This window comes from Phascolarctos cinereus, unplaced genomic scaffold (genome assembly GCF_003287225.1).
Source record: "Phascolarctos cinereus isolate Bilbo 61053 unplaced genomic scaffold, phaCin_HiC Scaffold_1;HRSCAF=81, whole genome shotgun sequence".
NCBI lineage: Eukaryota > Metazoa > Chordata > Mammalia > Diprotodontia > Phascolarctidae > Phascolarctos > Phascolarctos cinereus.
Genome location: NW_027555514.1, coordinates 219,181,295 through 219,207,887, shown reverse-complemented (window position 1 = coordinate 219,207,887; position 26,593 = coordinate 219,181,295). Strand labels below are relative to the sequence as shown.

The following is a 26,593-nucleotide window of genomic DNA, read 5'->3' as shown; positions in this document are numbered from 1 at the left end:
GAGACATCAAGAATCAATCAAACAAAGTTAAAAGAAAAAAAAAGAAGAAAATGTAAAATATCTCATTGGGAAAACAACTGACCTGGAAAATAGATTGAGTAGAGGTAATTTAAGAATTATTGGACTACCTAAAAGGAATGATTAAAAAAAAAAGCCTGGACAGCATCTTCCAAGAAATTATCAAGGAAAACTGCCCTGACATCCAGATACTAATTTTACCAATAATACTATATACCAATAATACTAATACTATTTTACCAGAGAGCAAAACAGTATTTGAAAGAATCCATTGATCTTCTGAAAGAGATCCCCAAATGAAAATTTCCAGGAATGTTATAGCCAAATTTCAGAACTCTCCGATCAAGAAGAAAATACTGTAAGCAGCCAGAAGGAAAAATTAAAATATCAAGGAGCCACAGTCATGATTACACAGAATTTAGCAGCATCTACATTAAAGGGCCTGAGAGCTTAGCCTATAATATTCTGGAAGGCAAAGGGGATTAGATTACAATCCAGAATCACATATACAGCAAACCTGAGTATAATCCTTCAGGGGAAAATGGATATTCATTGAAACAGAGGACTTTCAAACATTTCTAATAGAAAGACCAGAACAAAACAGAAGATTCAAATTTCAAATTCAAGACTAAAGAGAAGCATAAAAAGGTAAATAGGAAATAGAAAACATAAGTTATTCAACAATGTTAACTTATTTACATCCCTGCACAGAAAGATGATACTTATAACTCTTAAGAACTGTGTCACTATACTTCTAACTCTTTTTTTTCTTTTCGGTGAGGCAATTGGTGTTAAGTGACTTGCCCAGGGTCACACAGCTTATAAGTGTCAAGTGTCTGAGGCCAGATTTGAACTTACTTGTAACTCTTAAGAACTGTATCAGTACTAGGGCAGTTAGAAGGGGTATACATAGACAAAGTGTGGGTATAAGTTGACTTTGATGGGATAATATAAAAAATTAAGGGGTGAGAAAGAGGATTGCACTGGGAGAAGAGGGAAGAGAAAAGTAAAATGGGGCTAAATTGTCTCACATGAAGAGGTGTGAAAGACCTGTTACAGTGGAGGGAAATAAAGGATGAGCATCACTTGAATGATACTGTCATCAGATTTGGCTTAAAGAGGGAATAACACACCCTCAGTTGGGCATAGAAATTGATCTAACCCTATACTAAAGTAGGAAGGAAGAGGGATAAAAGAAAAGGGGAGTCTAATAGAAAAGAGGGCAGATTGAGGGAAGCAGTGGTCCAAAGCAAAACACTGGTGAAGAGGGACAGGGAGAGAGAGAGAGAGAGAGCGAGAGAGAGCGAGAGCAAGAGAGAGAGCAATCAATGAATTGGGTATACAACAACAAGAAAAAAACCAGAAAAAGAACAAATTAAAAATCTTCAATTAAACACCAAACTGGAAATCATGAAAATCAAAGGAGAGATTAATAAAATTGAAAGCAAGAAAACCATTGAACTAATAAATAAAGCTAGGAGCTGATTTTATGAAAAAAAACCCAACCAAAACAATAAAACAGATAAACCATCAGTTAATTTGATTTAAAAAGAAAGAAGAAAACCAAGTTACTAGTAACAAAAACGAAAAGAGTCAATTCACCACCAAAGAAAAGAAAATTAAAATAATTGTTAGGAGCTATGTTGCCCAATTGTATGCCAATAAATATGACAATCTAAGTGAAATGGATGAATATTCACAAAAAGTATAAATTATCCAGATTAACAGAAGAGGAAATAAAATACTTAAAGAACCCCATTTTAGAAAAAGCAATTGAACAAGTTATTAATTAACAAACTCCCTAAGAAAAAATCTCCAGGGCCAGATGGATTTACAAGTGAATTCCACAAAATATTTGAAGAATAATTAATTCCACTGCTACATAAACTATTTGGAAAAATAGGCAAAGAAGGAGACCTAACAAATTGTTTTTATGACATAAACATTGTGCTGATACCTAAACCAGGAAAAGCCAATACAGAGAAAGAAAATGATAGACCAATTTCCCTAATGAATATTGATGCAAATTTTTTAAATAAAATATTACTAAAGAGATTACAGCGATTTATCACCAGAATAACACACTATAATCAGTTGGGATTTATGCTAGGAAGGCAAGGCTGGTTCAATATTAGGAAAACTATCAGCATAATTGATCATATCAATAACAAAACCAACAGAAATCAAGTGATTATCTCAATAGATACAGAAAAAGCCTTTGACAAAATACAGCACCCATTCCTATTAAAAGCGTTAGAGAGCATAGGACTAAATGGAGTTTTCCTTAAAATGATAAAACCACCAGCAAGCATTATCTGTAATGAGGATAAGCTAGAAGCTTTGCCAATAAGATCAGGGGTGAAACAAGGATGCCCATTATCACCACTATTATTCAATATTGTACCGAAGTGTTAGCTGTGGTGATAAGAGAAGAAAAAGAAATTGGAGGAATTAGAATAGGCAATGAGGAAACAAAACTATTACTCTTTGCAGATGATATGATGGTATATTTAGAGACTCCTAGAGAATCAACTAAAAACTACTTGAAATAAACAACTTTAACAAAGTTTCAAGATATAAAATAAACCCACATAAATCATCAGCATTTTCACCTATTACCAATAAATCCTAGCAGCAAGAGATAGAAAAAAAATGGGAAGAATATCAATTGCTTATGGGTAGGCTGAGTTAATATAATGAAAATGACAATTCTACCTAAATTAATTTACTCATTCAGTGCCATACCAATCAAACTGCCAAAAATCATTTTATAGAGCTAGAAAAATAATAACAAAATTCATGTGGAAGAACAAAAGATCAAGAATATCAAATGCATTTATGAAAAGAAATGCAAGGGAAGGTGGCCTAGCTGTGCCACATCTAAAACTGTATTGTAAAGAAGCAATTATCAAAACTACTTGGTACTGGCTAAGAAATACAGTGGTGGATCAATGGAATAGGTTACATACACAAGACACAATAGTTAATGACTATAGTAATTTACTGTTTGATAAACCCAAAGACTCCAGCTTCTGGGATAAGAACTCAGTATTTGGCAAAAAGTGCTGGGAAAACTGGAAAATAGTATGGCAGAAACTAGGCATAGTCTAGACCAACATCTCACATCATATACCAAAACAAGTCCAAAATGGGTACATGATTTAGACAAAAAGGATGATACCACAACTGGTATGAAAAAATTAGGAAAGCAAGGAATAGTTTACCTATCAGATCTATGGAGAAAGGAAGAAGAGAGAGAACTTTATGAAATGCAAAATGGATGATTTTGATTACATTAAATTGAAAAGATTTTTTCGGAAACAAAGCCAATGCAACCATGATTAGAAGGAAAGCAGAAAGCTAGGAAACAATTTTTACAGCCAGTGTTTCTGACAAAGGCCTTATTTCTAAAACGTATAGAGACACAATTATTTGAATAGGCTGTAGAAATAGGTTCAGATTTCTAGTGAACAAATCACAAACTTGATTTCTGTATTGTGTAAGCATTCTCTACATTTACATTCTAAATCCCAGGTTCAGGTCCCTGTGGAGTTTTTTTCCCTTGGCTAGGCAATGGGGTTAAGTGACTTGTCCAGGGTCCCACAGCTAGTAAGTGTCAAGTGTCTGAGGTCAGATTTGAACTCAGGTCCTCCTGACTCCAGGGCTAGTGCTCTATCTATTGTGCTCACCTAGCTGCCCCCCAGGTCCCTGTTTTTAAGGTATATTCTTAATGGCCAATGCATAGCTTGTCTACATAGAAATCATTCATAAATTTGTGGAGTCCTGGTAACTTTTAAATACAATATCACATATTTTAAATAATATTTTATTTTTCCTCAGTTACAAATGAAGACAATTTTTAACATTGGTTTAAAAAAATTTGAGTTCCAATTTTTTTTCCTCCTTTACCTCTTCTTTCCCTGAGATAGTAAGCAATTTGATATAGATTATACATGACCAACCATGAAAAACATATTACCATATTAGCCATATTGTGAAAGAAACAGAGACCAAAAGGGAAAAAAGCATGAAAAAATGTAGAAAGTTAAAAAATATGCTTCAATCTGCATTCAGAGTCCATCAGTTCTTTCTCTGAAGGTGGACAACATTTTTTATTATTAGTCCTTTGGAAATATCTTAGAGCATTGTATTGCTGAGAATAGCTAAGTTATTCACAGTTGATCATTGTACAATGTTGTTGCTACTGTGTACAATGTTCTCCTGGTTCTGCTCACTTCACTTTGCATCAGTCCATATAAGTCTTTCCAGGTTTTTATGAAATCAGAGTACTTATCGTTCCTTACAGCACAGTAATAATTCCATCACAATCATATACCACAGTTTGTTCATCCATTCCCCAATTGATGGGCATCTCTTCCATTTCCAATTCTTTGCCAGTGAAAAAAGAGCTGCTTTAAATGTTTTTGTACAAATAGATCCTTTCCCTTTTAAAAAAAATCTCTTTGGGATATAGATCTAGTAATAGTATTCCTAGATTAAAGGGTATCATAGCCCCTTGGGCATAGTTCCCAATTGCTCTCCAAAATGGTTGGATCAATTCACAACTACATCAACAATGCATTTGTGTTCTGATTTTTTCCACATCACCTCCAATATTTATTATTTTCCTTTTCAGTTATATTAGCCTGTATGATAGATGTGAGGTGACACTTCAGAGTTGTTTTAGTGTGAATTTCTTGGGTCAATAGTGATTTTGAGTATTTTTTCATATGACTTTAGATAGCCTTGATTTTTTCATCTGAAAACTACCTGTTCATATTCTTTGACCATTTATCATTTGGGGAGTGACTTGCATTCTTATAAATTTCAATCAGTTTTCTATATACTTGAGAAATGAGACCTTCATCAGAGAAACTTGCTGTAAAATTTATTTCCCATTTTTCTGCTTTCTTTCTAATTTTGGTTGCATTGGTTTTGTTTGTGCAAAAACTTTTAAATTTAATATAATCAAAAATTTATCATTTTATATTTAGTAATGATCTCTATCTTTTGTTTAGTCATAAATCCTTCCCTTGTCCATAGATGACAGGTAAACTATTTCACACTCTCCTAATTTATTTATACTATCACCCTTCAAGTTTAAATCAGAGTCATATCTCATATTGGCATACTATGTAAGATGATGGTCTATATCTAGTTTCTGCCATATTGTTTTACAGTTTTCCAAGCAGTTTTTGAGTTCTTGTTTGAAAGTTTTGGGTCTTCTGGTTTATCAAACACTATAGTACTATAGTCATTTATTATTGTGTATTGTGTAGCTAAATTCTTCTGCTGATCCACCACTCTATTTCTTAGCCAGTACCAGACTGTGGGTTTTATTCACTGAGTAAGCCATTGGGCTAGGACCTGTCTATTCAAGGATAGAAAACTATATAGTCTATTTCTTTGGGAAGGTTATAGTCCAATAGAGGGTTTCAGACATATGCACAACCTACTCTAATTCTAAAATGCTAAATTCTAGTATATTAAAAGTGTAGAGAAAAGGTTCAGATAAAGTGCTAGGAAAAAATTAAAGAGACTGAAAGACCTTTCATCTGAGTTAATCAGAGAAGGCATCATAGATGAAGGAACGCCTGATCTGGGCCTTGAAGTAAGAGAAGGATTTTTACCAGATAAGATTGTGCAGATTTTTCAAGGCCAGGGGTATGTGTTCCAGGGATAGTTAATGGGTAAGCCAATACAGTGATGTAGGAGACGTCAATATAGGACTGGAGAGCTAACAATTTATTGTTCAATTTGACTTGCAGAAACTAGAGTAGATGAAAGAGTAAAGAGAAATAAGACTGGACATGGAGGTTGGAGCCAGATTATGAAGAGGTTTAAATGATAGGACATCTAGTTTGCATTTTATTTGCTAGTCAAAGGGAAGGTAATTGTTTTTGAACCAAGAGTAATGTGATCAAAAGTATGCATTAAGAAAATTATTCTAGGGACAGCTAGGTGGCACAGTGGATAGAGCACCAGCCCTGAAGTCAGGAGGACCTGAGTTCAAATGTGGCCTCAGATCAAACACTTGACACATACTAGCTGTGTGACCTTGGGCAAGTCACTTAACCCCAATTGCCTAAAAAAAAAAAGAAAAGAAAATTATCCTAGTGACTATATAAAGGATATATTAGAGAGTGGAGACTACAAGTAGGAAGTTCATTAAGGAAGCTGTCAGAGAAGTAGGGAAAAAAGATAACGAGAGCTTGACCTAGTGTGCTGGCAGTACGACTAGAAAGGAGAGGGCTGATTGGGAGATATGCTATGTAGATGATAGGGGGAGAGTATGCCCTTCCAAAGTGTTGGCAGGAAATATTTGTACTTCTGTTCCTGCTATATCTTTAAAAGTAATAATCTCTTTGCAAAAGTTAATTGCTGCTTATTGGTTAAATGGAACTGGGTGCTAATGACTGGCAGCTAACAGTGTGGAAATATACCAGAATTGGGGCTTATGCTTATGTCATTGGAAAAAAAGATACCATAGTTCCTCAGGGGTAACCCTAGGACTTTGAAGTGGAGATGGAAGAGTGAGGCCCAAGTTCTCACTATATTTCCATATAGGACAACTTTGAGGGATGTGTGATCTCATGGATGGGAATACTATTTTCAACAGTGCTAATTGTAACACATCCACTCCTTCTTATCTAGTGTGATTCATGCTTGTGTCATATAATTCTGACTCAGGAAGACCTGTGCCTCATAAGCTGAGGGCTTTTTTTTTGGGTCCCTTGATATTCAGTGGCTATCCATGGAGTACACATAAGTCATCTCTCACTCTTTTCACATGACTAGTCTATCTCATTTTAATGAATTTGTTTTATCTGTTTCATCTAAGAAGATATAGAGTACTTAATGTCCAGCCTTGACTTACAGTTGCTTAGATAGCCCAAAGAGAAGGTGCATGAGTTCATATATTTTGGACAAACATTGCAAGTCGATAGTGAACCAGAACAAGAATTGGATAAAAGGAAGATGGGTTGGATTACAAGTGAGTTACAAATTATGTAGTATTTTTAGTGATTTCAAATGCTTCCCCAGAACACAGGGCCATCTTTTTAAGACCAATATTTTTCCAGTGATTCTCTATTGCTTCAAAACTTATTACGGTCTACACTGGATAAGTTCCAGGTCACCCAAAGAGCAGTGAAGTGACACACTGTGAGCGTTAAATAGATTTAGCATGTGATCAAGGAAGAGATGCTCAAGAGAAATGATGCAAAAGATACACAATATCTTCCCTATGTCAGCCCTGAAAGTATCAGAAGGCCATATTCATGTTTCCTTCTGAGTTGTCTTTCCCCTAGGCTAAACAAAAACATTCATTTCAACTGATCCTTCTATGACTAGATTCCTAGTCATCTTGCTAACTGGACAACTAAATGGGGTGGGTTACCCTCTTCTTTGTTTAAACTTTAGCTTGTCAATCTCCACACTGCTTGAGGCAGAACAAGCCTTTTTGAACTTCGGTTATTTAATTCTCTCTATGTTTTCAGGCTCTGCCCTTTAAATCTATTCTCTACAAGCTGTTAATATGACATTCCTAAAATACAAGTCTGATCCTATCACTCCTCTATTCAAAATTCACCAATAGCTCCCTATTGCCTCTAGAATATAAAATGCAAAAATCTTCACTCTAATTTTTGAAGTTCTCCACTCCCACTTGCATTTCTGGTCATATTTTCTATTTCTCTTCTTCATGAACGATCCATTTCCATCAGAATGTCTTGCTAGCTGTTGCCTATGCAAGACATTCCATCTCCAGACTGTGCTTGAGTGTTCATGACCTACTATGTCTGGACTCTTGCCTCTTAGGATCTCCATTTTCCTTCAAAGTTTAGGTCAATTGCCCCTTCCTAAATAAGGCTTTTACTGAGCTCTCCCTCCTCCCACAGGTGTTCTATCTCCCCTTTGAAATTATTTTGTATTTACTTCTCTGTATATGTATTCTATTCCTGCAGTAAATATAAGTATCTCAGAGGTAAGAATGTATTTCCTTTTTGTTTTTGTCATCAGTGTCTGGCATAGAGCCTTGCACATAGTACAAAAAAAAAGATTTATTGAATTGATTTAAACTGAATCAATCCACTTTTTTGTTCCATTTTCCACCCAGGCTTGAATTCTATTAATCCATCAGTGACTTGTGATCTTTTGGATCAAGTCCTTGAAGGCTTGAATCACTTGTTTGTTCCTTAAGCTGTAAATGAAGGGATTTAGCAGGGGAGCAATTGAAGTTTGGAGGATCCCCACTCCCTTATGGAAGCTGACGTCTTTTGTTGAGAGATTGATGTACATAAACATGCAGCTTCCGTAAGAGAGAGAGATGACAATTATGTGAGAGGAACAAGTAGAAAAGGCCTTTTTCCTTTGTTGAGCAGAAGGAAATCTAAGAATTGTATGGATGATGTTTGTATAGGAAAGAAGCACCAGCACTAGAGTGACCAGAAGTGTCACTAAGGCTAGGAGAGTATCGACTAGCTCTGCCAGACCTGTGTCTGAACAGGAGAGTTTCAAAAGAGGAGCAGTATCACAGTAATAATGATCCATGGTATTAGATGAGCAGAAATTCAGACGACTTGCCAGTAGAATTGCTAGGCCAGAAATCAATAACCCGGCCAGCCAAGTACAGAGAATTAGCAGGATGCATAGTCTGCTGCTCATGATGGTTGTGTAATGCAGGGGTTTGCAGATGGCGACATACCGATCATAAGACATGGCGGCAAGGAGGAAAAACTCAGTGGCCCCCAGAAATATGGCAAAAAAGTACTGAAGGAAGCAACCAACAAAGCTGATGGTTTTATTCCCTGTTGAGATACTGAACAGCAGTCTGGGAGTAAAAACAGATGTGAAGAAAATTTCTAAGATGGAAAAATTCCGAAGGAAGAAATACATAGGGGTTTGGAGGTGGGAGTCCAATAGTGTGAGGATGATGATGGTCAGGTTGCCAATGATACTAAACATGTAAGTGAGAAGGAGAAAGAGGAAAATCACAACCTGGAACTCAGGAGCATCTGTCAGGCCCAACAGGATGAACTCAGTCAATGTAGTGAGATTTTTCATTGTGACCTTGTCTGGATCTGAAGTTGAATAAAAGAAAAATTAGTGCTGGGGACAGAAGAGGCAAGGTTCAGGCTAGGAGAGTCATTGGAATCAACACATGAGCATATACACTTCCGATCATGCTCCCCACAATCTCTGCTTTTGGGTGGAAGACAGTTTATCTTGAAAGTCCTTTTCAGGACCTCTCTATGCCAACATTTCCCTATAGCTCATTTGTAGATGGATATTGATCAGCTGGAGAGCTTCCAGAGGAGAATGATCTAGATGGTGGAAGTAGCAGGATTCCACACCGGTAGGTAGTTTTGGCTACCTGGGGATGCTTTGCCAGAGAACAGTTTGGGTGACATGATTCAGGAACTGTCTGCAAGTATTTGATGTTATGTCATGGGGAACAAGGATTGGACTTGTTTGGGTCTGGAGAGGAGAACTAAACAATGGGCATGTATTTTCAAGAGGTAGATTTCAGCTCAAGGTAAAAAAAGTGGCTAATAATGATGGCTCTCTCAGAGTAGAAAGGATAATGAGTTTCCCCTCCCTAGAACTCTTCATGTGAAGATTGACTAACCATGTGGTGGAAATGTTGTGAAGGGAATTACTGTTTAGATAGGGGTTAGGCTAGGTGGCCCAGATTTAAAGTCTCTTCCAAATCAGAGATTTTGTGCTTCTTTCGGTCTATTTCACATCTCCATTTTTAACATTATAGCCCATTTCATATTTCCATTCATTTATTATGTTTTATGATCTACAGTTTAAGAAGGATATTGAGAAGATGGAAAATATCTAGAAGAGGACAGTCAGAATGGCGAAGGACTTTGGACCCAAGATATATATGGATTGGTTGAAGGAACTAGTTATGTTTAGCTTGGAGAAGACAAAACACAGGGGAACATGATAGCTCTGTTCAAGTACTTGAACGGCTGTCACGTGAAGGAGGGATTCAGAGTGTCTGTTTAATTCCACAGGGCAATTTACAAAAAGGCAAATTTAGATGTAACACCAGAAAAAGCTTCCTACCAATCAGAATTGTTCAAAAGTTGGATGGGCTTCCCTGAGAGCTGATGGATCCTCCCTCCTTGGAGATTTTTAGGTAGAGGCCAGATGACTACTTGTTGGATATGGGATAAGGGGATTCCTTTTGTGTATGAGTTTGCCTAGATGTGGCCACTGAGGTCCCTTCCAACTCTCAAATTCCATGATTCATGACTCCAAGCTCTACTTATCTTCCTTAATCCCTCCATTCCTGCAGGCATTTCTCTATCTGTGTCTCTTTTTCTTGCTTTCCTTTCTGTATTCTCTGGTGTTTTCCCACTTGTATTATACTTGTAGGAATCTGTCATTCTCTCCCTTTCCTCTTCCTGGCACCAGTGGGAACTCCTCACAGATAGGTGTTGAGGAAGACAGTGAAGTAATACAGAGAGATACCTGCCATCTCCCTCATTCTTTCAGTGAGAATTCCTGGTGAGATCCGCACATGACTGTATTTCTGTAGGGATTTCAGAGCATATGAGCTAGTACTTTGAGACATTATGCAAAGATAAGTCACTTCCAATTAAAAATCAATAATCCAATATTAATAATAAAAATCCAATTAATAATCATCTCTAGCTACTCCTAAGTTATCCAGCAGCAGATTTAAAAAAAATAAATGGAATCGCAGAATGTCACAGTTGAGACAGACTTGGTGCTATTTAGTCCAACTCATATTTGACCAAGAATCCCATCTAGAACAATGCTGACAAGTGAGTGTTTGGAATCAGAAGACCTGAGTCTAAATCCTGACTCATCTACATATTCTCTGCACTAACAAGACACATAACATCTGGGCCAGTTTCTTTATCTATAAGAATGAGAGGTTTAGATTGGAGAAGCTCTAATATTTTTCCTAGCTCTAGAAAGCTGGAAAGCTTGAAAACATTCTTTTTAATGTCTTTTTAACTTTCTTGTCTCTAAGTCTGTCCCTCACTCTGCTCCAGTCCAGGCTTCCTCCTCCTGTATCTTAGTGTGGAAAGAAGACTCAAATCTTAGTGTCTGCTTGGACAGGAACAAAACATTTTGGTTCTCTGGTCTACTCTCTCTTTACCCCATCCCCTGCAATGGGAGCCCATGAGCAGCCCTGCCCACTTTTGGTCTGCTCTAATCATTATTGTCTTTCCTTTTATCAAACAGAAATTTGTTGCTGCGTCCCCTTTACCTGCTTCTAGTTAGGTCCTTTGATGTAACTGAGCAATCGTCAAGGACCTTGTAAGGGGGCCCAGAGGGGAGTGTTTTTCATTCTCTGTTTTAAAGTCTCCCCAGTGTGATCTTGCAAGGAGTGTCAACAGCATCTGAATCTTCCCCATTGTGTGGTGCCTTCCTTCCTTCTTTCTGTTTTCCCTGATCACTGTACAATAAGGGTCACTCGGTTCAACAAAAAATACCAACTCAAAATCTGGAGCAAGAGATACACATATCATCAGATTAGTAACCTTTCCAGCAGAGTGTTGGGGCTTCAGGAAATGTGTCCTAGAAGCCAGTATCCCTTCGGCGCCTTCATTCTGTCCTAATTCTGTAAGGTCTCCAAAACAAAGTGTACATCGCTATTGTCCCCTCTCTCCTGTTTATGCCACCTCCCTCCCCTGCCCAAATTTGAGTTTCATTGTTGATTCCTTCTCCATGACTATTACAGTCATTGGTCAGATAAACTTGGACTCTCAGGAAATAATTGTTTTCTGTTTGGTTACATACCCCAGAGTCTCTGCCCACTTGGTCATCAACTTTGGGCCTTCAGTTCCCAGCAGAATCTTTCCTTCAAGGACTTCACATACGAATTATTTTCCTGATTCACAGTTGCAGAAAGAAAAAAATATACATGGAAAATATGGGTTGCCTGAGAGGGAACTTGCTTAAATATGGACATTCACTCATTAAAACCCATTTATATTAATTCAGGTTATTAAGCCAAAATATCATGAGAGGTGAATTAAGTTGAATTTATGAATTGGAGACAAAGTAGTATCTCAAGAAATGTATTTTATGTGAAGTGCTCACCAAGACCTGTCTCTCCCCCACTGTACAGTCCTGGATATGTACACTTTTATTGCTAAAAAAGGTTAGCAATAAAGCAATGAGCACAACCTTGCCTGGTCCCATCCCAACCTTGTAGGTATTTATCCCATTTCTGTTCTACACATTTATGCAATATAGAAATGACTCTAAGACCCTGAAAGAACAGGTCATATCAAAAGAGAAGGTTAGAAAGATTCAGTTAGAAAGAAAGAGAAAGATTGTAAAGGTTAGACTATACCTGTATTCTTTGTATTCCAGAACAATGGTGCTGGTAACCTCTGAAGGCAGCCCATGAACTCTGGCAGGATTCACACTAACCAGAAAGGTTGAGCTTTATCTGCTGTCTTCAGAACAGGCACTGGGGAATCAATTGAATGAACAAACAAAGATACCCCGGGGAGCTACCTCTGTGGGCAATTTTGGAAACATATCATAAACAGGCTAAAGGAAAAGAATCAGGAGAGAAAGGGATTAAGATACCCTGAGAACATTATTCATAAGTCTGGAGTCTGGTAATAGCAGGAAAGACAGGGTTCCAGACTTGCTTCAATCTAATTCAGGAGTGAAATTTTCTTAAATGAAATCATCTCTGGGGTGTTTTCTGTTATCCTAAGGAAATCTGGAACTTGCTAATTTGTCATCATAGGATTTAGAGCTAGAAAGGATATTAGAGGTTCTTCAATCAAAATCCCTCACTCTTATAGATAAAGAAACTGGCCTAGATGTTATGTGGCTTGTTCAAGTTTGTGCAGAGAATATGTAAATGAATCAGGATTTGGACTCAAGTCTTCTGATTCCAAATCCAGTATTTCTACTCTCTGGCATCACTGGGTCTCAGGTGCAATGAACTTCAGGTGCCACAAGAAGAGTAAAGGAGTTGATGTTGCTGCAAGAGGCTTCCCTCTGGAATTGGCACACAAGGTTCTGCAAAGCCTTGTCAATCTTCCTAGTATGGTATGGGAATGGCTGGGCCCCATTCTTTACAGAATATGGCAGCTTTCCCATGCAGACCAGGGAAAAGACTTTTATACTTTTATAGGGAGGATAAAGGTCTTTCTCATATGTGTTGAATTAGTTTCTCACCTCCAATGATATAGGCCAGGAGGCATAGGGGATTACATAGGTGATCTGGTTGAACACAGCTTAGAGAATTTCTATCCCCTAAGTTTCAGGAAAGTTCAAAGGATAGACAATCTCCAAAAGGTAAAGTGTGGTAAGAGAAATATCCTAAGTGCACACCCCATGCAGGGTAGGCTAGTTTTTCCTTAAAAAGCATTTAAATTGAGAATTAATTATCTCAAGACACTAAGGTTGGTTATAGAACTATCAATATAGCTTCCTGGTCATCAGGGTATAAAACATTCAGCATACAAAAGGTACATATTCTTCCTTCAGGTTTCTGACCACATACCAACAGCATGACCAACACTGATTCAGGAAAACTTGTGTTTGGCTAAATTTAGGCAAATTGAGCACCTAGGTGGTGCAGTGGGTAGAATGTTGGGCTTAGAGTCAAGAAGACTGAGTTCAAATCCAGCCTTATACACTTACTGTGTGACCCTGGGCAAGTCACTTAACTTCTCTTTGCATTAGCTTTCTTATCTATAAAATGTGGATAGTAATAGCACCTACCTCCCAGGGTTGTTGTGAGGATCAGATGAGATAATGATGGTAATAACTAGTATGGTTTCTAGAATATAGTAAGCAGTATTGAAATGTTAGTTACTATTGTTATTCTGGGCATAATTTCTCTGCACTGAATGTCCATCCTCTGTTATAGCTAAGTAAATCTCCTTTCATTAACAATATATGGAGTTTGACTACCTTATTTTATTTCAATTTTAAACCTGAGGTATGTAAATGGCCTGGTTAGACTTGCTCAGGGCAGCTAGGTGGTGGTGTATGGATAGAGTAACATGCCTGGAGTCAGGAAGACCTGAGCTCAAATCTGGCCTCAGACTCTTACTAGCTGTGTGACCCATTTGCCTCAGTTTCATCATCTGTAAAATGAGCTGGAGAAGGAAATGACAAATCACTTGAATAACTTTGCAAAGGAAACCCTCAAAAGGGGTTACAAAGAATTGCACGTGACTGAAAATGACTAAACAAACAAGAATGACAAGAAGACTTGCTTGGCTTACAATCTAGAGGATGTCAGACAGGAGAAGAGGGTAGGCCTAGAATAGAGAAAGCACATCAAAAGAAAGGCTGTGCTCCTCCTTCCATCCCTTTCACCCCCAAACATAGTATTTTTTAGACTATTGCACTCAGTGAGGTTTAAGACTCAGGATGAGATCTTTTATAGGAAGAAGAGGAAAAGTTAATATCTACTTCTGAGCCCAAAGAACTCACAACCAAAAAGGTCTGAGGCTGGAAAGAGATTAGCAAAAATCAGGTTATAATAAGAAACATATCTTAGGCCAATGGCAAAGGTTGCCTGGATCATTTCCTAGAATGAGCAGATGGCTGGAGAAGCTGATGTATTCTATGAAGTTTACAGCCCAAAACTAGATCTTTCACAGAAGTAGTTGGCATAGGGACCAGTGTGGCAAAGACTTGGAGATAAGAGCCTTAGCTTAATCTACACCTGACATTATTTTTGTAGGCTTATCTCATGCTCTTGTATACATCCTCCATTATCTGGCCTTCTGTCTCTCTATGTTTCTTTTATTTTAAAAATTCTTTGTCACTTTTATTTAGTAGTTTTTTTCTCTCTCTTTTTGGTGCCAGAGATGATGAATGATTACAATTCAACTGTCTTTAAAACATTTGTTTGCAAGATAAAACCTCTTTATCACTGATCCCAAATGGATCCATTTTTTTTTTTGTTTTTTCTTCCTTTTTTTTAATACACTTATCACCAGGGCTGAGTGGATGAGAAGTGAATAAGTAGGGTGAGGAGGAGGAGTCCAGGAGGCCAGAGGAGAAAGAATGCTATAAGCCATAGTAAGAATAAGTTGTACTCAAAATTGCCACAAATGTTACAGTAATAAGGTTACACAATTACATCCCACAGCACCACTAAAGACTTTCATTGTGTTCGACATTATCACAATGGAAAGCATAAAAAATGGAGTAAATTCTAATGCTGATACAGTCCAATCTAGTCCTCTAGGCAAGATGGAGCAAGCAGTCATTTAAATTAAAAATGCTCTGTCCTTATCTAAATGGCTAGCAGACGTGGAGAACCCCACAGTGGATCATCATGGAACTTTCTCCATGTATCTATAAAATATGTTGTCATATTGCACATTTTTGACACTTGAAAGGGGTGCCGCAATAGCACCCCCCCTTGCTTTCTCTCTCTCTGTCTCTCTCTTTCTCTCTCTCTCTGTCTCTCTCTCATACATATACCAGATTCAACTATCTCAGCTATCTCAGAAATGGACTCTTCTGCTATGAATGCCAATCCTAGTTCACTTTGTCATGAAAGATACATACATGTACATACAATTATATGTATATACACAGAGACATAGGTTGTTTGTAGTAACTACAGCTACTACTTGGAGTGCCAAGGTATGTTGAAATCTAGGTTATTGACACTTATTTCATCTTTCTTTTACTTGCCATTTTGCATGGCTTCAAAACCAGTCTTGGCTTATTGTGTTTCTGGAATACTGCTGGGGTGTTAACTTACCTTGTATTTCTGTCAAACATTTTGGAGAAAGATTATTGTAAGATCTTATCATGATAATACTGTCAGATACATTCCAACAACACTCAAATCTGTCCAACATGCAATCATTTTCATGTAATGAGCAAAATTTACTTCCGAGGCATACATGTACTTCGTAGTTTTCAATGGTCTATTTTCCATATTTAAATCCCAGATCTTTCCTGACAGATTATCTCCTGTAACATATCAACCCCTATGGCTGACTTTTACATCAGATATGGAGGAAATGATTTCAGAGAAAAAGTATCTATTACTGGGATCTTCTGGTTCTTCAAGCAACTTGGAACACTAGTCACAGAGTTTGGATGCTCTCACATCACACAACTGAATCATCCCTTTACTGCTGCCATGCACAAATGTGCTACAGCTATTGAGATTGAACTCTGCTGCCATTATTACCTCTGTCAGCCTTTCCATGCAGGCAGGTTTGATACCTACAATATTAAAACCTCTGTCCATAATTTCAAGGTACCAAAGATTAATCTGCAAATCATCTGCACACAAATACGTTTCATAATCACTACTGCTAGATAGAATTGATGTGATACATATGAGAATTGACAAAGTTTTTTTTAGACTTGCCTTGACATCAGGTCCATGGGTCTACACTAGCACCCATAGTGTAATAACTATTGTAGCATTGACTGTCTTCTTCCTTCCAGTTATATCCCTCTGGTCTTTTGTTCCTTTCAGATATATGCTATAACTTCATTGTTTTATAACTGGTAGACAATAAAAATTGAGTAGCATTTTTCTGAGGCAACCACATAATTTTGATCCTTTCTTCAACTTCTTAGCTTTTCAAGTAGTCAAACTCAAGTTTATGGCTTTGGAAAGTGTTGTAAACATTGTATAATCTTCTGCTATGTGTTTTGGTTTTGTTCTCCTGCCTTTGTTGGAAGATGACTCTACCTCTTTATCACCTGTATTTTAACATATACTTAGTTAACCTATGTATTTTATTTTATATACTTAAAAACATGATTCTGAGAAGAGGTCCATAGACTTCACTAGACTGCCAAAGGAGTCCATGATGCAAAAAATTGTAAGAACCATTTTCCTACCATGTAGAGTATCTACAATAGTTCAGAGACACCTAAGATTTCACAGGAGAAAAAAATCCTAAAAAGGAGCCAGTAGTAAACCTCAGTCTCTGTTGTTTATAGATAGATGCATAAATCATATATTCCAAGAAAGATAAACTAGATTTTTCAATGCAATAATTTAACTCATAGGCATCATTGAGACATGGGGGGAGGGATGACTAATGACTGAAATATGACTCCAGAGAGGTATGACTTATTAAAAAGAAAGAGGTGGGGGAAAACAGCATATATGTTAAGATGATATATTTATTTGAGGATATCCAAGAATTAGAGTAAGTAAATACAGTGAAGGTCATTTGGATGAAGACAAATGCAAGCAAAAATAGAAGCAACATTGTCATCAGAATGTACCACAGATCAGCTGGCCAAGAAAAGTAATAGATCACAAATTCAGGAAACAGGTCACAAATATGGTATAGAAGTACAGTGATGGGATGTATGCTGGGACACTCTTTCTTCTCTGAGCACAATAGCCTCATTATATTTTGACTTGCCTTAATGATAATTTTATCCTTCAGAAGGCAAGGAACCAGTGACAGCGAATTCTATTATGGAACAAATTCTTCTGAGCAAAGAGGAACTGTTTATTAGGGGGAATGACTGCTACACCTTACATTTTTAGATTAGAGTAGGATTAAGGATGGTTACTAGACCTATTCCTTTGACATAGGGAAAACTGCCTGTTCATATCCTTTGACCATTTATCAATTGGGAAATGACTTGCATTCTTATAGATTTGACAATGTTCTTCATATATTTGAGATGTAAGACTTTTACCTGAGAAACTATCTATAAATCTCTCCTGCCCCTTTCAATTTTCTGCTTTCCTTCTGATCTTGGTTACATTTACACAAAACTTTTTAAATTTAATGTAATTGAAATTATCCATTTTATGCCTAACTTTGTTCTCTATCTCTGCTTACTCACAAATTGTTTGCCTATCCATAAGTCTGGTAAGTAATATGTTCCAAGTTCTTCTAATTTTCTTGAGATCTCTCTTTATCAAGGTCACGTATCCATTTTGACCTTATCTTGGTAAATCGTATAAGGTATTAGTCTATGCCTAGTTTCTACCATACTGCTTTCCAGGTTTCCCCAATAATTTTTACCAAATAATGCATACTTATCCCAACCTTTTAAGTCTTTACACTTGTCAAATACAAAAGTATTCTATTTATTTGCTGCTATAACTTGTATGTCTACTGTGCTTCACTTTTCTCTTTTTATTTCTTAGCCAGTACCAGATAGTTTTGATAATTATTGCCTTATAACATAGTTTAAGATCTGGTACTGCTAAATCACCTTCCCTTACATTTTTCATTTGATTTTATTTAGTTCCTTTGATATTCTTGAGTTTTTATTCTTCCAAATGAATTTTATTATTATTTTTTTCTAATTTAGCAAAATAATTTTTTGATAATTGAATTGGGATGATATTGAATATGTAAATTAGTTTAGGTAAAATTGTCATTTTTATTATATTGGCCCAGCCTACCCATGAACAATGAATATTTCTCCAATTATTTAAATCTGAGGTTACTGGTATAAAAAGTTTTTTTAAAAATAATTTTATTTATATAGTTCTTGGGTTTTTTCTTTGGCAGGCCTACTCCCAGGTATTTTATACTGTCTAGAGTTATTTTAAATAGGATAACTTTTACTATCTCCTATTGGAGGGTTTTATTTGTTATACATAGGAATGCTGATAATTTATGTGGATTAATTTTATATACTGCCACTATGCTAAAATTATCATGTTTTAACTAATTTTTAGTTGATTTTTTGGGATTTTCCATGAGGGACTAGCTTTCAAACCTGATCACTTGTGGAGAATACTCAACAGCTTCTCCTAGACTTCATAATAAGAATTCTTTTGACAGTATAGGAAGGAGCAGTCAGGTAGCAAATACCTACTTGTCAGTTGCACAAAGTGGTTAATTCTATGATTGTACCTGCCTGACTCTGAAGGCAATGAATGGTCCCACAGTTGCCTCTAAAAGTCTTTTGCTAAAATTATTTATGTAGGGGTTTCATTAGTGATTTAAAAACTGGAGTCCCTAAAGGCCTTTTTATTATTCACCTAGTTGATCCCTTTGCACCTGTTGCAGATTAAACAAATAAAAGAGAGATCATTGGTTCTTAGTATTTCATTTAGAGGGAAATCTGTGTCCTTTCCAGATTGTACATGTTTTCTCTATGATGCAGACAAGGACAGGTCTTGATGTTCCCTTAATTTTACAGTCCCTGTCCTCCTTTCTGCTGTGTAGAGCAAATGGAAACGTGTCCTACTTTTAACTTGGATAGGCTCCTTGATGAGACATCATTTTAGAGCTGGAGGGTGGGAGAGCAAGTTGGCTTAGGATTCTTGGATGTCTGAAGATATGGTAGAGCTGTGGCAAAGTCTACATTTGGTTGTGAGTGAGAGGGGGTGGGTGCACAAGACAAAGTTTTCTCAGAAATGTACATGCACTTGTCCACTAACATGTTATCTCTAAGCTTTGTGTTACACCAGAGTTAAAGTGACAACTGAAATGAAGTACAGTCAGAAAAGTAAGCATGAGAATGATTTACCACATCATATTTTCCCTTTTAGGGGCTGTGGTCATAGAACATATATTGTTCTTTCCCTCATATCTAGGCACAGGGATTTGAGATCTCTCTCTCTCTCTCTCTCTCTCCTCTCTCTCTCTCTCTCTCTCTCTCTCTCTCTCTCTCTCTTTCTCTCTCTCTGCCCTCAAATCCCAAACTTAGAAAATGACTGGATTTTTTCCAGTGAGGGGAATCGACATATATGAGATGTGCTGCTTCTCCTGGTCACCCAATCTTCAAATTTTCTCCTTGGATGAGAATGGCTTTGTGGGGGCCAGCTTTCGTGTACGGCAATTATATGGCCTTCTATGAAGTTTGCAGGAGACCTCTGGTTCCCAAATTTATTTTCCATGCTCACATTATACTCTTCCTAAAGTTCAATTCAATTCAACAAACATTTATTAAAGGCTTATATTGTGTGAAGTACCCTGCATTTAGGAGATGGAGTTGCAAAGATTAAAAAAAAAAAGATAATCCCTGCTCACATGGAACTTACATTATAGCATAGGTGATGTAGTCATCATAAACCAGGTTTTCTTAGCCTTTTTTACATCATGTCTTCTTTTGGTAGTCTGGTGAGGCCCATGAATCCCTTCTCAGAATTGTGGTTTTAAATGCGTAAAATAAAATACACAGGATAAGAAAGGAAACTAATGATATTGAAATAGTTATCAACATATTTTAAGAAATACACACATACATGTGCACCCCAGATTAAAAACTCCTGCCATACATATAGTCCCTGTGTGAGAATATAAGCTCCTTGTGGACAGAGATTTTTTTTTAAAAATCTTTGCATTAACAGATAGATACAATACATAGTAGAGTGTATTGGAGAAAAAGAAGAAATTCTGAGAAAGTCCTCTAGGAAAATATAAGGTGAGAAGACACTTGAGGTAAGCCTTGAAGAGATAAGTGGTTTTATGAATGAAAGGAGATGATAAATGGCATGCTAAGTTAGGGAAATGGGTAGAAGTCTATATTAGCTGGAACATAGTGTGAAGGGAACAAATGTGAAATAAGGTTGGAAAAAGCAGGCTGGACCCAGATTGTGGAAGGCCTTCCATCTCAGCCCAAAGAATTTGTAGTTGGTGCTGTAGGAAATAGTGAGACACTGTAAGTTTTTGAGAAGTAAAATGACATGGTAAACATTGCACTAGGAAATTTATTTTGGACAGTTGGACATGATGGATGGAAGGATGAATATGGAGGGAGAGATAGTTGAGACAAGGAGATGAGGTAGGAGATTATTTCAATAGTCCAAGAGGAAAATGGTAAATATTCTTCTAGGCAAAATGTTCTTAACCTGGGATCCACGAGATATCTGAGCATCTGTGGATATGAATCAGGAAATAATTCCATCTTTGTTTTCTAATTGAAAGTAAGCATCATCTTTACTTATTTTTGGTGAGGTAATTGGGGTTAAGTGACTTGCCCAGGGTCACACAGCTAGTAAGTATCATGTGCCTGAGGCTGGATTTGAACTCAGGTCCTCCTGACTCCAAGGCCAGTGCTCTATCCACTGTACCACTTAGCTGCCCCTAGTTATTTTAATACATTATTCTAATAAAGGGTCCAGAGACTTCACCAGATTGTCAAAGGCGTCTATGTCACAAAAAAGCTTAAGAATCCCTAATCTAGGAAGTAATTAGAAAGAATGGAAGGATGGAGGAGAGGTTGTATGGGTAGAAGTAACAGGACTGGGCAAATGATTGACTTGGGGTGGAGGAAGTGAAAGAGAAGGAAGAGTCAAAGATTATTTTGGAGGCCTGAAATAAGGATCATCGTGCCATTGACAGAAGGAGGAGCAGGTTTATTGGGGATCAATGTTGAGTTCAGGTTTGGGCATGGTGAGGTTGAGGTGCAAATGTCCCTTGTTGGAAGTATGGAATTGGAGAATCCAGAAAGCTCTTCACTTACAATTCAAATACTCCTGAGAGGATTACCAGAGCATTGGAAGGCTCAGAAATGATTTCAGTTGACATGCACTGGCAAAAGGACACTGAAAGAATGAGAATGTTGATGAAGGAGAAGAGAATTGTGGAGTTTGGCATATTGGCTAAGGAAGGTAGAGCTAGGGAATAAAAGGGCCCTTAGTTTCCTGAGGATAAGGATTACAGGAAAGAGAGGTAGGCAGGACCCAAGATGACTTATGGCCAGCCCATAAATTTTTTTGTTTAGGAATTCCCTTTCTGAGTCATCAGTACTTGAATCAGAGATCTCACATACTGAGGTCAGTGTCCCTGACCTGTGATATTGTCTGTAATCACTGAATAATATAGATCAAGCACATGTGTGAGATGACAACAAACTTATGAGTGGAAAGATAATATGGTTCTTTCTCTAGTCTCAGGGAAAACACTCTCAAGGGCTCTTTGTGGGAAATGTTTTAAAATGATCAAGTACAATTCATTCCTTTAATTAACTGAGGTCTCCTGAGAGGATCTCATTCCTAGCATATGGAGCGAATATCCAAACCTAGTAGAAATTGATTATAGATGAACATATTCAAGTATTTGTAAATATTTGAGTAACTCCCAATTTAGTTAATTAGTAAATTTTGAGGAGCAACTGAGCTCCAACCAGAGTATTGGAATGCCTTCCATATGACTTTAAAAATCACTTGGCCAGATAGACTAACCAGCAGAGGTGGCATCAGCAAAGAGATAACCTCACCAGAGGAAGGAGATACTTGAGTATTGCTGTCACCTAGCCAAAGGACTCCCTTTTCACTAATTCCAAGTACCAATATTTCTTAAAGCCCCATGATGAAGCATTTCTGCTAAAAGCATAATCATTATTAAAAGGTCATCTAAATCTCTCTTTCCAAAATAATTTTGCTTCCTACCCTGAGTTCTGTGGTTCACTGAATCTGTGGATTGGGTTTGTTTGTTTGTTTTTTTAAATGAGTCTTCCTACCTCACCCAGGCTAAAATTACTACCACCTCTCATGGATCCCCATTCCAGGGCTGATCACCATGTAAACTTTGACTCTGCTCTGTTTCTGACCAAGAGAAGCTTTGAACTACTCTGTTTCCATTCTGACCTAGGTGATTCCTCCTCAGGCAGCCTGGTGTCCTCCTTGCTCTTAGAGGCTAATCGTACTATGCCAGACTTAGTGAGGACTCCCAATTTACTCTAGCCTCACTTTAGCTCAGAACTCATGACCCTCAAGCAATGCACTGGCCTCAGCCTCCCCCAACAGCAGGGATTACAGGCAGGTACCATCACACCTGGCATTCTGTGGGTTTTTGACACTTCTGATGCCTAGGCAGGTTTTTTGCTAGATTGTGCTAAAATTTTTCTTTCTGATACTTCCATCCATTACATCTACTAGAATAACTACTAACAGTTATCTCCTCTCTGCTAGCACTTTCCCTGTTTTATATGGAAAAATAAATATGCTTCAAATTCACCAAGTAAACAAACACTATGAAAATATACAAATAACAATAACTGACATTTATATAGGTTCAAAAGACATTTTCCATAAAGTAACTTGTTTAATAAATTGAATTTCTTTGCCTTCTGTTTTAGGGCAGAGAAAGTTATTCTGGTGGCTTTTTTCTTCAAAGGTTTTGGATGTCTGGTGGTAAAAGAATTCTTTTTCCTGCAGAGTATTGATGGGCTGCAGGAAGGTGCAGAGCCAAGATTATTCAGAGGGATTCCATTCTTAGCTCATCAAGAAAGCTTGTTCTTTTGTTTTTATTTCTTTAATAAAGTGTCAGATAAAAACCATGCATTTGTCCCAATAGTGTCATTTGGCTAGGTGACAGCAATATTCAAGTATCTCCTTCCTCTTGTGAGGGCATCTCTTTGCTGATGCCACTTACGCTGGTTAGTCTATCTGGCCAAGTGATTTTCAAAGTCATATGGAGGGCATTCCAATACTCTGGTTAGGGTAGGGTCCATCTTGGTTGCTCCTCAAGAATTTCTAATTAATTAAATTGGGAGTTCCTCAAATATTTACAAATATTTGAATATGTCTATCTATAATCAAGTGAGCACATATGCTTTAATAGAGCTAATGACAATCCACCAGCACAGGAGCAAATAGTAAATCAGTCCAATAGAATCAGTGATAACTACATGGTCCAAAGGTTATTCAGCAAAACAGTCTACTCGAGGGGACAATGGGACTATGGAAACAGAGTTCTATGGGTCTTTTCTGATTTCTCCCTGACAGTATTTCTTTTCTCCTTCTTATACCCTTAGAACATTAATGCGAAAGTTTTAATTATCTCTTAATGAGGGGAAAACATGTCATGTGAATATGCCCTCAGAGGAGTACAATACCTGGAGTCATTTATCCAAGAACAGCCTTTCTTAGGAGCATGACATTCTTACTTTGGTCCTAAGTACCATAATGAGGGCTAGGTTCTGAGAAGGTTCAGACATTAGGGTTTTGTTTTACTAATATAGATTAAAGAATTTGTTTCTATTTGCAATTAGATATGCATACTATCCAAATTCTACAAAGTACGAGAGAGCCATCTTTTTTATACAGTAATCTCAAATGGATATCTGTCTGCATCAGCGATAACAATACTTCCCCACATTTTTTGTCTAGTACAGAAAAACAATACTCCATGAGGTAAAGCTGTATCTTTACTCTCTTTGTCCTTATCAGAGAATTACTCTACCAAATATTTAATAATAAGCAGGGATACTCAATGATAGAGTGTGATGGTAAATGTGTAAGAATTTCTGGAGAATGACAAACTTTTAAGTTTAAAGTGCATTAGTATCATTTTCTCCATCACTTTAAGAAATTTACAGAATCAACAAAACAATAAATTAAGCCCTAATTTGTAGTGTTTGCAGATTTCTGAGGTACAAATAAATGTTCACACTGAAAATTTAACAATTGACTCACTCCTGGTAGGAAGGGAAGTCAGAGGCCATCTACTTCAATGTATGTCTAAATAGCAATCTCTTCTATAACAGCCCCAACAAGCCCTGATTCCTCTTCCAGGAAAAAGGAACAGAATACTGAAGAAGAAGCCCATTTTGGGGTATCTGTAAGTGATGGAAAGAAGGAGTGGCTGTCTACTTCTGGAGGATTCTAGATCATAGGAAGTGGACTGTGCTCTCAGGAGGCAGTTGGATTCTCACCACTGAAGAAAGGGTAGATAAACACTTGTCAGAGATGCTCTAGTAAGAATTCCTGTTCAGGTATGCCTCAGAATAGATGAAATCTATGCATTCTTCCAAAACTGAGATTGTGTTACTCTGGGAAAAAATGCCTTGCCTTTTCCCTGGTATACAACTTGAAAGAACAATGCTAATATTGGAATTATTAAAATATATATATGAGCAAATAGCTTCATTTTTCTTCTTTACTCTCTTTACTAATTGTTCACTGTTTCAGTTTCTTTCTTTCTACATACAGATCAATCAGAAATCATAAGTCAGAGATGCAAAACCACACAAGGATAACATTATTCATCCCAAGGGAACTGACAGATGACCCACAGCTGCAGATCCTGATTTTCATTTTTCTGTTTCTGTCCTACATGCTGAGTGTAATTGGCAATCTCACCATCATTACCCTCACCTTGTTGGATCCCCACCTTAAGACCCCCAAGTATTTTTTCCTTCAGAATCTTTCCTTCTTAGAATTCTCAATCACAAATACTTACATTCCTAAATATCTCTACAGCATGTCAACTGGGGACAATACCACTTCCCGTAATGCTTGCTTCACCCAAATATTTTTTGGCATCATTCTTGGGGCAATAGACTTTTTCCTTTTGGCCATTATGTCCTATGACCGCTATGTGGCCATCTGCAAACCTTTGCATTACACAGGCATCATGAACAACAGAGTCTGTAACCAGCTCCTCTTGGGTTGTTGTCTGACTGGGCTGAGGATCATTTCCCTACCACTCAGCCTGGCTGTCCAGTTGGAATTCTGTGACTCCAGTGTCATTGACCATTTTGGCTGTGATGCATTTCCTGTGCTGGAGATTGTGTGCTCAGACACAACACTCATAGAAAAGATGGTTCTCTTTTTTGCTGTGTGTACACTCATTGTCACCTTACTCTTAGTGTTTCTGTCCTATGGATACGTCATCAGGACCATTCTGAGATTCCCATCAGTGCAGCAAAGGAAAAAGGCCTTTTCCACCTGTTCCTCCCACATCATTGTTGTCTCTATGTCTTATGGCAGCTGCATCTTCCAATACATCAAACTGTCCACTACTGATGGAGTGCCTTTGAATAAGGTGGTAGCCATGTTCACAGTTTCTGTCATCCCCAGTGTCAACCCTTTTATATATACTTTGAGGAACCAGCAAGTGATACAAGCTCTTAAGGACTCAGTGAAAAGAATTACATTCTTCTTTAAGCAATAAGAGACTACTGAGATTGATGTGGCAAACGGTCTGGGAAAACCTGAGTAACCTTCAACTATCTGTCTTTAGTTCAATACTTTTTTTTTCTTTTGCTGATTGTTTTAGATATGCAGTGTGACATCCTGTACAGAGGACTAGTCCTGGAGTCAGGAACACCTAGGCTCCAGTCTTGTCTCCAATGTAGTAGATGTAGAGGTATGTCAGTCACTGAACCTTTCAGGGCCTCAGGCAACTCTGTAATACTGTAAATTGTGAATTTAAAAAATTATTTCATTTTCAATTTATGGGATAAGATAGGCATTTGCTTAACATAGCACAATAGAAAGATAATCGCACATGAAACGGCGAATCTATTATGTATAACTTGCTATGCCTTTTAAATATATAATAAAGTTGTCATGTAAATTTATTTTTCCTCCTTTTCTTCCCTCCACCCTTCCCATGCTAGAGATGGCTACCATTAGATACAAATATATATGTAATTGCATATATATGTACATACATATATATACAGACAGACACACAAAGACACACACACACACACATATATATATATATATAATTATTCTATACAGACTTCTATTTATCAGTTTTTCCTCTTGATGCAGATAGCATATTTGTTCATATGCTTTTTATTTTTAATTTGTGTATTTACAGTAGTCAAAATTATTTAGTCACTCAAAGACATTCTGAAAACAATATTGTTGTTACTGTACACAATGTTCTCTTGGTTCTGC

At 37.2% G+C, this 26,593-nt stretch overlaps 2 protein-coding genes and 1 pseudogene across 2 annotated transcripts; 1 reads left to right on the top strand and 2 right to left on the bottom strand.

The window, feature by feature from the left end:
• Positions 1–8,154: 8,154 nt before the first annotated feature.
• LOC110211103 (olfactory receptor 2AP1-like) lies at positions 8,155–9,081 on the bottom strand. Its single transcript, XM_020990290.1, has one exon. It carries the CDS (start codon positions 9,079–9,081, stop codon positions 8,155–8,157), a length of 927 nt encoding a protein of 308 aa, XP_020845949.1.
• Positions 9,082–15,628: 6,547 nt separating this feature from the next.
• Positions 15,629–21,554, bottom strand: LOC110211122 (serine/threonine-protein phosphatase 2A 55 kDa regulatory subunit B alpha isoform pseudogene; annotated as a pseudogene).
• A 3,342-nt stretch (positions 21,555–24,896) lies between these two features.
• Positions 24,897–25,856, top strand: LOC110211107 (olfactory receptor 6C2-like). Its single transcript, XM_020990293.2, has one exon. It carries the CDS (start codon positions 24,918–24,920, stop codon positions 25,854–25,856), a length of 939 nt encoding a protein of 312 aa, XP_020845952.1. The 5' UTR covers positions 24,897–24,917.
• Positions 25,857–26,593: the final 737 nt, after the last annotated feature.

What these genes read in the sequence shown, in the direction of transcription:
- LOC110211103 (XM_020990290.1), bottom strand. Translation starts at nt 9,081, where the DNA reads ATGAAAAATCTCACTACATTGACTGAGTTCATCCTGTTGGGCCTGACA.
- LOC110211107 (XM_020990293.2), top strand. Translation starts at nt 24,918, where the DNA reads ATGCAAAACCACACAAGGATAACATTATTCATCCCAAGGGAACTGACA.